The sequence below is a fragment of the Metopolophium dirhodum genome, chromosome 7, assembly GCF_019925205.1.
Source record: "Metopolophium dirhodum isolate CAU chromosome 7, ASM1992520v1, whole genome shotgun sequence".
Lineage (NCBI taxonomy): Eukaryota > Metazoa > Arthropoda > Insecta > Hemiptera > Aphididae > Metopolophium > Metopolophium dirhodum.
Window position 1 is genome coordinate 29,908,662 of NC_083566.1, and position 15,547 is coordinate 29,924,208.

General features: G+C 34.4%; 3 protein-coding genes across 3 annotated transcripts in view; 2 read left to right on the forward strand and 1 right to left on the reverse strand.

Annotated features, from left to right (window-relative positions):
* The window catches only part of LOC132948490 (uncharacterized), a 64,853-nt gene that overhangs the window by 9,764 nt on the left and 39,542 nt on the right, over positions 1-15,547 (reverse strand). The gene's annotated exons all lie outside the window — the stretch shown is intronic.
* On the forward strand, positions 637-1,939 carry LOC132949554 (zinc finger BED domain-containing protein 5-like). Its single transcript, XM_061020500.1, has one exon. The coding sequence runs from the start codon at positions 1,046-1,048 to the stop codon at positions 1,937-1,939; it is 894 nt and encodes a 297-aa protein (XP_060876483.1). The 5' UTR covers positions 637-1,045.
* LOC132949485 (uncharacterized) lies at positions 2,023-4,229 on the forward strand. Its single transcript, XM_061020400.1, has 3 exons — positions 2,023-2,400; positions 2,468-2,656; positions 2,750-4,229. Exons 1-3 carry the CDS (start codon positions 2,352-2,354, stop codon positions 3,058-3,060), a joined length of 549 nt encoding a protein of 182 aa, XP_060876383.1. The 5' UTR covers positions 2,023-2,351; the 3' UTR covers positions 3,061-4,229.

Consider the following 15,547-nt stretch of genomic DNA (forward strand, 5'->3'; position numbering starts at 1 on the left):
AAAAAATTTGTAATCACACCGGTACCCCCGAAAAACCACTTTACAAGTTCCGGGTGCCAGGGTAACGTTACCCCGGCACCCCGTACAACAAAAAATGAAAATTTCGACTTGAAAACTGTTGGGTATTATGTTATTTGTTATGTAACAATTTGTAACCACAAAAAAAAATTTTGTAATCACACCGGTACCCCCCGAAAAACCACTTTACAAGTTCCGGGTGCCAGGGTAACGTTACCCCGGCACCCCGTACAACAAAAAATGAAAATGTCGACTTGAAAACTGTTGGGTATTATGTTATTTATTATGTAACAATTTGTAACCACAAAAAAAAAATTTGTAATCACACCGGTACCCCCGAAAAACCACTTTACAAGTTCCGGGTGCCAGGGTAACGTTACCCCGGCACCCCGTACAACAAAAAATGAAAATTTCGACTTGAAAACTGTTGGGTATTATGTTATTTGTTATGTAACAATTTGTAACCACAAAAAAAAATTTTGTAATCACACCGGTACCCCCGAAAAACCACTTTACAAGTTCCGGGTGCCAGGGTAACGTTACCCCGGCGCCCCGTGCAACAAAAAATGAAAATTTCGACTTGAAAACTGTTGGGGATTATGTTATTTATTATGTAACAATTTGTAACCACAAAAAAAAATTTTGTAATCACACCGGTACCCCCGAAAAACTCGATGTACAATATGTATGATTAGTATTTTATATACTATACCAGCGGTTCCCAAACTGTGCACCGCGGTGCCCTAGGGGCACCGCGAGCACTTTCTGGGGGCGCCGCGGTCTACGTTTCATAAGTTTAAAATGTATATAAAAACCATATGCCCAATTACTGGGTTTGATATTTATCAGTATAATATTATTACTAGATATGATTTTATGGGTAATAAATTATTACAAATAATTGTTGATTGTTGACTGATTGTACCTTTATTATATTCTAATCATGTCAGACGATGTATTCAATTAACTATTACTTATTAGTCTGTTATTTCAAACTGACAACGAAAATGCACTGAGAGCTTCCTACATGGTGAACTACCGAATTGCTCAAAAAGGTGAAGCTCATACTATTGCTGAAACGCTTATAAAACCATGTCTTATTGATATAGCAACTTGTATGCTTGACGAAAAATTTGGCAAGGCTCTTACGCCGTTAATGGAATTACGAACTGAAGTTCTTTCATTTTTAATGGACCACAACGTTACATTGGGTAAAATCATGAATGATGTAACACGGCTCTGTCAATTTTCATACTTGGCTGATATTTTTAGCAAAATGAACGAGCTCAGCCTTTCCTTACAAGGAAGGACTATGACAATTTTTGATGCCAGCCACAAAGTAAGTGCATTCAAAAGGAAAATTGATTATTGGGCACAGTGTACTACTAAAGGCAAATTTGAATGTTTTCCAATAATGCAAGCCTTTTTGGAAGAAAATGATGAGCAGGCTTCTACTAATATTGTCAACGAGATTATTGAGCACCTCAAACAGCTAAAAAATTCTTTTGAGCAATATTTTCCTGCAGATCGGGAAGTATTGTTGAAAGACCATGAATGGGTACTGAATCCATTCTCAGTTTGTATGAAACCTTCAAGCTTATCTTCAAGTGATTACGAAAGGTTGATCGATTTAACTTCTGACTTAATATTAAAATCTTCCTTCAACAGCAATGCGTATGCCGAATTTTGGTTAAGTTTGAAAGACAAAAGTTATGAAGGTTTAAGCGAGAAAGCGAAAACACTATTTTTACCCTTTGCCACTACTTACTTATGCGAGTCAGGATTTTCGTCATACGCTGCAACTAAAACCAAATACCGCAATCGCCTCAATGTTGAATCTGACCTCCGACTCCAATCATCAAAAATAAAACCTGACATTGCAAAACTGTGCCAAAATAAGCAGCCACATACATCACATTAATTAAAATTAAATTGTAAATATTTTTCATTTGTTATATTTGTATGTAATAATTATAATCATAATAACAATAATTTTTATTTATTTATCTTTTTAAAAATGCATTAATTTATAATTAAATTAGTTGTGTAGCTTAGAATGCTTAGATTGTATTAGGTTTAATAAAATTAATAAAATTGGTTCTCAATGAGTACTTTTTTTGTTCTATCTTTCATGTTATATACAGCAGGGCACCGTGGCTAACTTGGTGCCTCTAAAAGGGCACCGCGGAAAAAACAGTTTGGGAACCGCTGTACTATACGATATCGGACATGGCTTCATAATTGGAGAGCAAGCTATATTTGATGGTCAAATGAAAATGGTCATAATTAATTAGGAGGTACTCATATAAGATTACCTCGGCAATATTAAATTAATGGATGCAATGGATACAATTTCATCAACAGCCAATAAGCTGTTAAAAGGTATGCCATCATACATACAAGTTAACCGGTGTTCCGAACCTAACCTAACCCGATCTTTTCTGTCCAGAATTTTCTTTAGACAATAGATATGAAGTAATATCATTGACTGCTTATGAGGGGAAAATAAACATTCAAGAAAATATTAACAACTTCTTAGATAAGGAATTTATTGAGTGTAAAAGCTGCAAAAGTGAGAGAGTTATAACTGCCAGCATAAAAAACCATTTGTTGATAGAACTACTATCATTACCTACAGGTACTTTATACATTTTTAAATAAAGATAAAGAAAATCAATAAATTTATGTTTTTTAATCATTTTAATTCTTATACATTGTTCTATATTCTCAGATCTAGAAGCATCAATAAGCATATCCAATCTGAGTGATATAGGAGCAATCCAAAACAATTATGCAGGAGAAGTCCATTTGTATTTAGATGATATTCCAAAAACAATAAAAATTAATGATATTTATTTTTTGAGAGGAGCTATAGGGTTTTGTGGACAAGACCGGTGGGGATTAAGAGTGACCACAGGACACTATAAAGCGTTTGCATACAGATCAAATGACCAATGGGAAGTGTATGATGATCTCAGAGATGGCATATCATTAAATACAAAAAAGAAGGAAAATATTGAAATGCTATTGTATTCAAAATAAATTGTAAATATAAAACGTCAACATTTCGAATTAATTTTTATTTAAATATATTCCGTTTCCAATTAATACGTGAGGTGCTCAACAGGCATGTGACATTTATGTAAAATAAAAAAAAACATAGTTATCTTACTACAATTATTAGCAATTAATTAAAAATAATGCTAAAGAACACTTTACTGAAAATTAGAGTGAATTAGTAAAGTATAAGTTTAACTTATTTAACTATAAAAATTGTATTCAATGTAAATAATATAAAAGTATACTAAAATTAAATAAATAAAATTACAGGTAAATCAATATAAATTAAAACGATAGTCTGTCAGTTCATACTACTAAGTATATATTTTTAGTATACATTTATATTGCTGTAATTAATTGTATTAATCGAAACTTCTCTTTAGATCTAAATATATCACCTCATATTTCTCAATTGGTAGTAAAATGAGGCTATTTCAGCAATAATCAATAGTTTGTCAACAATTTGGGAAATCCATCGAAAATTGGATACAATTTTTTTTTAACTTAGAGTTTTGTACAACCTAAGTGTAAAATTGTATTCAAAATTTGTCCAAACATGAAAACTATTTTAATTATTCATTCATAACTTCAAAAACAATGGTCTAAACTCTAGATACTTGAAAATTGAAATGTAAACACATCTATATAAATGTCTTCCAAAATATTGAAAAACACTAAATACATATAATATATATAAAAGGAAGAAATCAATATTTAGGGACCACAAACATAGATGGAAAACTTTTTTTTTGAATTTAAAATGAATGGTTCAAATTGTCAACTGAACTGGACATAAGATATTGAGTTTGGTTCTAAAATCTTAATTTAGAAAAAAAATCCTATTCAACTTCTGAGACTCAGGTAAGCATATAATTCAAACATACAATTTTCAATTAATTTAAATACGAACTAAATAATGAATGTAAAAAGACAGTAGTTCCGAAGCACCGATGTGGTTACAAATTGTTACATAGTAAATAACATAATGCCCAACAGTTTTCAAGTCGAAATTTTCATTTTTTGTTGTACGGGGTGCCGGGGTAACGTTACCCTGGCACCCGGAACTTGTAAAGTGGTTTTTCGGGGGTACCGGTGTGATTACAAAATTTTTTTTTGTGGTTACAAATTGTTACATAATAAATAACATAATACCCAACAGTTTTCAAGTCGAAATTTTCATTTTTTGTTGTACGGGGTGCCGGGGTAACGTTACCCTGGCACCCGGAACTTGTAAAGTGGTTTTTCGGGGATACCGGTGTGATTACAAAATTTTTTTTTGTGGTTACAAATTGTTACATAATAAATAACATAATACCCAACAGTTTTCAAGTCGACATTTTCATTTTTTGTTGTACGGGGCGCCGGGGTAACGTTACCCTGGCACCCGGAACTTGTAAAGTGGTTTTTCGGGGGTACCGGTGTGATTACAAAATTTTTTTTTGTGGTTACAAATTGTTACATAATAAATAACATAATACCCAACAGTTTTCAAGTCGAAATTTTCATTTTTTGTTGCACGGGGCGCCGGGGGTAACGTTACCCTGGCACCCGGAACTTGTAAAGTGGTTTTTCGGGGGTACCGGTGTGATTACAAAATTTTTTTTTGTGGTTACAAATTGTTACATAACAAATAACATAATACCCAACAGTTTTCAAGTCGAAATTTTCATTTTTTGTTGTACGGGGCGCCGGGGTAACGTTACCCTGGCACCCGGAACTTGTAAAGTGGTTTTTCGGGGGTACCGGTGTGATTACAAAATTTTTTTTTGTGGTTACAAATTGTTACATAATAAATAACATAATACCCAACAGTTTTCAAGTCGAAATTTTCATTTTTTGTTGCACGGGGCGCCGGGGTAACGTTACCCTGGCACCCGGAACTTGTAAAGTGGTTTTTCGGGGGTACCGGTGTGATTACAAAATTTTTTTTTGTGGTTACAAATTGTTACATAACAAATAACATAATACCCAACAGTTTTCAAGTCGAAATTTTCATTTTGTGTTGTACGGGGTGCCGGGGTAACGTTACCCTGGCACCCGGAACTTGTAAAGTGGTTTTTCGGGGGTACCGGTGTGATTACAAAATTTTTTTTTGTGGTTACAAATTGTTACATAACAAATAACATAATACCCAACAGTTTTCAAGTCGAAATTTTCATTTTTTGTTGCACGGGGCGCCGGGGTAACGTTACCCTGGCACCCGGAACTTGTAAAGTGGTTTTTCGGGGGTACCGGTGTGATTACAAAATTTTTTTTTGTGGTTACAAATTGTTACATAACAAATAACATAATACCCAACAGTTTTCAAGTCGAAATTTTCATTTTTTGTTGTACGGGGTGCCGGGGTAACGTTACCCTGGCACCCGGAACTTGTAAAGTGGTTTTTCGGGGGTACCGGTGTGATTACAAAATTTTTTTTTGTGGTTACAAATTGTTACATAATAAATAACATAATACCCAACAGTTTTCAAGTCGAAAATTTGACCTTGGGGTGCCAGGGTAACGCACCTCTATTATTCTTCTGCACACACATCATGCCTATAATAATAATATATTGTTATTGTCATTGCCACGGTCGCCGTGGGTAGTGTAATATTAAATTTCGGTTCCACCGCCGCCGACGGTGCTACTGCTGCAGTTAAACGGTCGTCCGTGTATCTCGTAATTGCACAACATTATTACGATCGTAATATAATAATATTATTGTTGTATAACGTGCAGTTTTACTACCTATCCTATAGGACCTATAGTATAGGTATAGTTAAGTGATGCGAACGTCGAAATGCATAATGCACGTATAGAATACCGACCGCCTGTTATAACAGTAATTACATATTATTTATTGTACTAATAATTATTAGTATAATATTTCATCGTACATAGTGCCTGTATATCCTGCAGCGAAAAAGGGACAAAGCATAGCTCGAATTCTATCCCCTCCAAACGCATTTATATAGGTATAGGTACAATAGTAGTATTGTTGTTATCATTATTTACTCAGTTTTGTCATTATATCAATGATTCGACAAGTTCAGTACTTACCGATTTAATTCTGTTAACCGACTGTTTACATTGTTAATTAGTAGTTGCGATTTACTACGAATTATAATGTCCCATTTAATGATATTAGAACAATAGAACGCAGGTAATCTTTATAATATGGTGTAAGAATTTCGTAACAACCGTCTACCAGAGCCCTTGCCTTCAATCGACGGATCCTGCATAATATGGGGATACACGCGTCTTTGCGTAAAATGGATTTTCGCGTGGATCTCTGCCGAATTTTCACCGATTTTATAAAAAATTAATGAAGGATCGACCTCTTATCTGACCCGACCTGCACCATTGAGGCGTCGTCGCGGGACCGAATTTCGTCGGCGACTGTGACAAATGTAATGACAATATTTGTATTTCGTATACATACATAGGAACATATTATATTATATATTATTAATAATAAATTATTATTACGAGAAGAAAATATAGCTGGACGCGGGTGTAGGACATAAAAAATTCGCGTCGAACGCGGTCTTACGATACCTTCTCGTATGGCGGATTACACAACTCAACAATAAGCGGCGACAGCGTGTAAAACGTTCGATTTACACACGGTCCTGCACCGATCTGTGGCCATCGACATTCGTGGTTTCGTCAGCTATTCATAATAATATTATTCACTAATCGAGTAAAATATAGTGTCGTACGCCTGTGGCCTGTACACTGTAAACACTTCACTGTAACTATTATAGGTACCTGTATATTATAATATTATACCAAACGCTATTATAAAAAAAAAACAATGTTCGTTCCATAAAAGTGCAAAAAACCGTTCGTATGATATACCTGATAATAATAATGGTATACCCACACCGAGTATATTATTTAATATATAATATAAACGAAATGGTATATTGATGCTGTAACCGTTTGAATATCTTACACTGTCTTATCTAATAAATCTGCATAGCGTGTATGTATATGTATATGAATGTTTATTACCGGTATAGGTATATAATAACATGCGGGTGAACAGTTATCATAAATCGAAGCGTGACCGGCCCATAAAATGGAACTCTCTAATTCAATTTTACCACACTTACGCAATTATTCGCGGCCGGTCTTGGCCGGTTTCGGTTTCGTCCGAACCCTTAGGTTATTGTTATTCATTATTTCCTATATTTGACCATAAAATATGTATTCTGTTATTTGTAGGCCGGTCAGTCAGACGGTCAGTCGAACCGTGTCACTTCCCGGGCACGGGGTACACAACGATTTTATGCGACTATTGAGCTAATAGTCGCACATTCTGATTCTTGAACAAAACGTTTTTTCCTCGCCCATAACATCAATCTGTATACTGTTTTGAACTCTGCGCTAAAAACCTATGTGCCCGTGCTCCATGATTATAACCTCTGCATAATATTATGGTATCTACTTGCAGCAATCGTGTATCGAATACAATGGCCACCTTCTTCGTTTGGTGAAAATAAAAATTTACTATGATATAATAATATATAATATTATTAATATACATTATATTATATAATGGTGAATTTTAATTATATATTATTAATTATATAATACGTGTAATTGGTGCAATATTATGACAGAATATAAACGTCGTCCATCACTGTCGCGTGTCGTACAATATTACACATCTATACTATAATTTTATAACCATAATATTACATGGGCGGTATGTCATTTTTATGTATTTTGACGCACGAATTCTACGGAAAATAAACCACCTGTCCACGTTTCACAATAATATTTTACACGCATATCCGGATGGATTTCTGTAGGATCCGCGGCCTGGGGGTCAATCATTTATTGCACTGCGAACCATTGAGTTATAGTCCAATCGCGTAGGTATAGGTATATATTATAGATGTACCTAATCTATTATATTCGGACCCGGCGATTTTACGATACGCGTAGACGTGCTCACAATAATCATACGAGTGATATCAAAAATCTGTCAATATCGTGTATATTATGCAACATAATATTATACTCATATTATATGCATAAATTATTATGTATACCTACTGCACGAACCCGTGCAGATGACGTGACCCTGAAAACGTCCTTGAGAATCCGTAACGTTGTATTAATACGGTAAACTCCTTTTCTATATGGCTTATGATATTATAAATAACATTATTACATATTATACGCTTATACGCTATTATAGGTCATGGATGGACAAACATTAAACGGTCGATCGATGGCTTAAAAGTAGATCCGAAATTTAAAATACCTGTACACGCGCATATAAAATGTGATTATAATATGTCGATGTATGTCTATATTTTACTGAAGATTTTATATCTTAATATATTTGCCTATTACAATATGAAGTTTTAAAAATATTATTATAAATCGATACACTACCCACCTAAATAATATACGAAAAAAGTCCTATTTTGTTTTTACGGTGGTTTAACGAAACGCCCTCAAAAAAGGTATAACTTAGGTATAACCTATTTTAATATTAAATCAATTTTCGAAAAAAAATGATTCCCGTAATCCCGTATATAACGTACGACCGAGGTGAACACAATATTTGGAGGCACAAACACGAGCTCGTGTTTCAGCTGATTATATTAGTACTGTATTACAATATATTATACAACCTACCCAATATAAAACCTACCAAACCTACCCAATATAAAACCTACAGTGCCCTCCCCACACCCAATGGCCTATGTTGCCGCGGGTTACCCAATAAAAAAAAAAAAAAAAATATATTATACCCTCACTATATATATATATACGTGCAATATGTGATGTTAGCTCGAGGAAATCACGGTGTTATATATATTAATCAGTATTATATAATAAAATATATTATGTTCATTGTTCGAGATACGACAATAGTCAGTATAATAATAATAATATATTATAACAGTTTTCCTCCCCAGGTATGTATAATGATGTCGTTTGTACTTTACTCCTGTAAGCTGGAACATGAACTTGGAGGCATAATAATATGTGTATGCGACGTTAGATTGATTTACAACGGACAATCGGTTGCGTGCAGGCATATTATATTATTATATATATTATATTATGTAGGAACTGCTGCAGGTCTTGTGGACACAATATGTGTATTGTTCGTATAGACGCATATGTGATATGTCTGTTACCTATATTATACACTGTGATCACAATAATATATAATATTACCGTCGTTCTTTTCCTCGTTCTTGCTGCCAATAAACTCGCGTTATGCAATGCTGCAACTATTATAATATAATATTGTTGTATGTTATTATTTAATCGGTACGCGCACGGTAGGAGTTTACATCGTCGTGACATCGTGCGTTACACACGACTAAACGAATTAAATAATAACATAGTAGTATTATAAGGACAATAAATAATATCATTGTGTGCGTTAAGGAACCGACAAAACGAAAAAAAAAATTTAAACCTCATCGGCACATATGTAGTTAAAATAATATTTTATACACATTATTATGTATAGTGTATATACAACACCTCTGGAGTGAGTATAATATTATCGCGGCGTTTTATCGCATCGAGAGAGAGAAAGAATATTGTTATAACGATTCAAGTTCACGTATCTATAATGCCGCGGAAAGTGTTGAAAAACGTCATGTCGTATCACTTACTGTTGTTTTTTCGTTGTTATTATCGTATGGTCACATGCGCATATTCACCATAGTATTATACGACGCGAAATTGAAAAAAACAGCGATTTTCTCGTATATTGTATTTGTAGTCTATTAACGTGTTTAGACGGTTCGCGGGGCTCGCACGACGATACGACGTCAGCTGTATATAATAATAATATTATGATTATACTTCGTATATTAAAAACGGTTTTATCGTCACGTCGCGCGGGTATGCTACGGTATGATATTATTCGTTGCCTGCGATTTACTAAGCGACAGCGTTTATATCCATCGAGAGACGCGTCCCGCGAAAGACGACGAATAATTAATAATATATTATGTACCTACCTATATATATATATACGCGTATGTCGCGCGCCGACGGTTTTTTCGTCTCACCGGTGAGCGAATTTCCGGCGGTGCTAACGAGTTCATATACATGAACAAAATGAGTATTCGTTAAACGGTTTTTTTAGTTATATAATAATAATAATAATAGATTGGTATTGACGGTATTGACTGCATATATTAAACAGGGTGTCTCGCCTGCACGTTTGTGCTCGTCAACAAATTTTTTTTCCAATTAATATTTCGTAAAACGATTTTTATAATGTTACTATTTATTGTTATAGGTATATATTATAGTTTGTGTTGTTTACCACACAATAGTTCGTGATAAAACAATATTAACACCAATTTTTTTTCTTTAAAACACATTAATTAGAAATAATATAGTACACTGTGGGTGTATGTTAACATTTAAATAAATTCTAAAATACCTATAATATATCCATTGAGGGTATTCGGTATCCGTTTTAATTTTGTAAGTTTTAAAGTTTAGGCAGCAGGTCGATGATATATATGATAGATATAACCGTTGATATATATGAGCTTTACTGTAGGCACAATATTTATTGTAACCGCATAGTATGAACTAAACGAACAGACACCCTGTACATCTATTACATCTTATAAAATATTTAGTGACGCGAGCAAACGACGATCATCCTGTTTCACCTGCAGCGAGACCTCTGCTCGGCGGCACGGGGCTTTTGACCCCAAAATAACAACCGTCGGATGAACGGGAGGAAACGACGATTGGTCTCGGTTACATGTTTTACATGGGAGGGTATTATTATATCAGCTCTCGTTGTGCTGCACGATCGACGTCGATGTAGAACGAAGAGAAGAATTACGGAAAAACGTTTCCCGCTTGCACTTCCCTAGCGGTCACGAGTCAATTTACCTAACCACTGCACCACGGCCTTATAAAATATTAATATAATCTAAAATATATATTAAATAATATCGTAGAATCTACAAGAGTCACCTCCGGTCGGATATAAGCAGACAGAAATATACATATACGCTGTGGGTGTGAAAAGGACGCAAGTGCAGCGGCGTCGTTAACACCGCCGATAGCTGTTTGACGACGAGAGTATAGTTTTCGAAGTTTAGACTTATATACTGAGACCGGAGGGGGTGATGAGCTGTCTCCAAAATCGTATCGCCCAAAATCGGCGGATGATTTTAATTAGGTTAAAACTATCAACTGCTGCGAGGTATTATAATAATTTATCACTACGATACGACATATTATATTATAGTCTGTATAAATACTATAACATCTAACAATATTAGGTATGCGTGGGTATACACTATATTATACACTATACCCGCGGGGACTGAAAATGTAAACAACTTATACGAGTGAACTACGTATTTTATATAGAGTTAATCAGCTAAAGACCTGCTGCGTAGGTATTTTTCAATATTTTAATTTCATAAATATAGTTATAAATTATAATATTAATTGGAAGTCGACAAGAAGTATATAATTACTATTATAGTGATTAGAATAATTTAAAATAACGATTCGAAATAGGTAGGCCTACGTAGAAGTCTGCAGCACTTTTTTTTTTAATGTGAAACAACGTTTTCTATAAATTATAGTAATAATAATTGGGGGACGGAGTGACGAAGCGGATTAAGGCGTCGGTTGCGACGCACACCGGCGCCGGTTCGAATCCGGCCGCTAGCGGCATTTTTCTTCGGGCAAGTCACGGTGTCCGGAGAGAAGTAAATATACAAACGTAAGCGAATATAATATTATGTATACAATCATAGGTATTGCTGCGCCCAATATTATGTACCCGCAGACATACTATCGCGTAATATTTAAGTATCAATGGCCAATGTACTGCAAAATGTCTCGCAGTGTTAGTGGAAAAACTATGAAATTCTGATCTATATAGTGATTATTTATGTTAAATCTTAAAGATATAAATTATTGATATTCACTAATTTTTAAAATAATAGGTAATAATAGTATACATAGGCACATAGCCGTTTAGGTAAGTATAATTTGATTTTAAAATATTATGTTTATAGGCATGTCGTGCGCCTTAGGATAGAGATTAGAGGTGTGCATATTATATAACGTGCATATATAAATATATATATGTAAAGCGGTTAAATGCGAGTACAAACACGGTGAATACCCTGCAGTACCTACCTATAGGTGCACACGATATTATAATATTTTTATACTCGACGTCGAGCTGCCGCAACATTGCAGCATCGCAGCGTGCGTTAAAGTCTCCGCCGACCGACGACGGCACAGTCGGAAGGTTCAAAGATCGTTTGCCCGCGACCTACGCTTACGACGCGCTATATGCAGTACGCGCGGTGCAGATGTGCACATCCCGCGGCGGGCGTGCTCGCGTAATCGATCATCGTTCGGATATTATATTAATATATATCTATCCTTCTCTAGACGAGGTCAGTACGATGTGGGTTATTATTATTATTTTTATTATACATAATATTATATTATCATGTTTTAATTTATCAGCGTTTCGGGCCACGCGTATATTGCAATTTATGATAATATTATTATGTTATTTTATCGTATAGATTAAACGAATCCGATCGTCGCGGTTCGTCGAATCATATAATAATCATATTATTATAATATATTATATAGATGGTACCTAGGTATATTGTATATTATTATATACGAACCTATTATAACTATCGTTACGAAATTCAATTTTACATAATATTTTAATGGAATATTATCATGTTATTGTTGCTTTATACATTTCCCTCCAAATATTTTCACCGACTTGCGACCACTTGGAGGTTGAACGTTTCGCGAATTTTAAGAGCGGCTGCAATTACGTTTAATTCTCTTTGTTAAACACTATTAAAAAAAAAGTAATAAATATCCCATACCTGCAATTAACACATAACAATACTCCTAACATGGACATTGGACACCGTATGTACATGTAAGATATTCAGCGCGTCGTCTCTCTTTACAATTCATTCGGATTTAAATTCGAAACGCACACGGTTTATACATATAGTATTATATTACTATATTGCAACTATATAATATGTGACTGTAGGTATACTGTAGGTAACCTCGAAGTGTCTTCTTGAATATATATTTTACAACGCGATTCGTTCAACGGATATTACGCACTTTAACGTACGGTCGCACAAGCTTTTTCTCGATAAATCACTCGCGTGTCACGCAGGAAACAACAGTAAATTAAGATAAAAAGATTTTGTCTCAAATATTACGCGTATCACGTATACCCCTTTACAATATGCCATGTGATGCTTATCCGTCTTGTTGATATCTATACGTATAGGTACCTATATACACATATAATATTGAGTAATATTTTTACCGTTTATATATTCGAAGATTTCATTTATGATCGTCTTCGGTGTATAGATCTCACATACGAGTAACAATCATCTAAATAACGTGACTATAAAATATATTTAACATTCACGAGTCACTGAAGCACTATATAATGTAGTGTGGGTACATAAATCAAAAATTATGAATTCAAAAAAAAAATAATACTGATAATGATAGAATTACATAATACATAGTAATAGCAAACCCATGTATTATTATGACGTGGAAGCATTCTTTCGAATTATAATTGAGTTCTATTTATCTTCGGATATGCGGGGATAGGAATTCGTGATGAATTGATCTTTGATGGGTAAACAACAAAGACTACCATTATAATGTTGTCGTAAACCAGAAAAAAAATACTTTAAATATTATTAATGATATAACAACGCGTAATAAATTAATGTATTGAATATATTTTCATCGTTACCCTTTTCCGATCTCATGTAGCGGTGTACATTGTGAGGGTCATATGTGACTACCGAGTGCAACTGAAAATGTGTCGGGTGTGTGGTCACCAATAAACTATACATTTTAACATTACAATGATTAATATTAATTGCAGTTCTCGGTAACTGACTAATCGAAAACGAAACACGTTTGTATACGCTCTGTGTGCAAGAATCCAAAATTAAAGTATAGTCTGTAACACTATCCGTTATTGTTTCGTTCCATCGACGAGATAACATAATATGTGACAAAATATTTTGTTTAATTCACAAAAAACACGAAAATTGTAATTAATTTATCCGAACGACATCGACTATAAACAGTTACAATATCGTTAAATTCGGGTGTGCTATTGAAAAAAGAGTGCTACCGAAAAGATATAATATTATCATGTACGGTATATGAAATAATATGCAATTTAAAACAGCGCGTGACACTACCGATCCTAATTTTACATGTCTGTCAAATAATTGGTACAACCACTTGAATAAAAGAAATTTAAAAACGTTGCTGATATTCTAAAAATGAATTTGCAAAATATTGGCGAAGGTTTTGAGAAGACCACATAACACATGGAAGTGGCGTGTCTTCGCAAGAGTGTGCTTCTACAGACGCCTTTAAAATATATTATAATCAAGCCTCCTGCAGCGCGAAACTCCTACGAACACACTTTTGGATCACACAAAGACGCCTGCACCTGTTTGAGTGATAGCAATATCACGAAGACGTCGTGTATGTTTTCAGGTTTTTTACAATTTTTTCCGTTTTATTCTTCCACTCGAGTGGATCGTCGAGACCTCACGCGTATATCGACCACTTCACACTCGGAAATTTTTCACCAGAAACCGATGCACCGGCCAGTGGTTATAACCACTCGATATACTGCGGCAAGCCATGTAGATATTTAAACGGTATATTTCATAGGATAAAAGTGGTGTAATGATAATATTATTGTGATGGACTCGCGGTAGATGGTACGTTACCGCACTCGACGTTATTGAACGATACAATAAATAATTATTGTAAACGATAATCGCCGATTATTATTATTATTATAACGAGATGGATTTGTGATTATTCTTTACGAACAATATAAATCGTCATGGTTTCAGCGGGGGGTATTTCTGTATGCCTGCCTCCTGCAGTCGTCACAGCCACGCGCGAGCTGTACCTACTCATAAATAATAAGTAATAACGATATAATATTATATAATTAATTGCTATGATAATATTATAGGTACCCTGTCGACTGCGAGGTACATCTTTTTTAAATCACTATATTATGTTGAATTCGGTCGAATAGATAAGATTGAATGAAGATTGAATGACAATTCACACGATTTCAATATATATATACAAGTACGAAACAGCACTAAAGATAATAACAATAAAACACGGACATAATAATATAACATTACGGCGAATTAATCATTATGTCATGTATAATAGGTATAGAAATCCCTAATTTTTTTTTCCTAAGTCTTGAAAATATGAATGATAAGTTGGAACTATTATACCGTCCGTAATGGTATATGGACCAAAAGAGCCGTTATTGAAAATACCTTAATTTGTCACATTCAAGATCCCAAACTGGAACTTAAACCAGCGCATATAAGATCGTTTCAATTCCAATCGCCCTGATGCATGCATTTAGCTGACC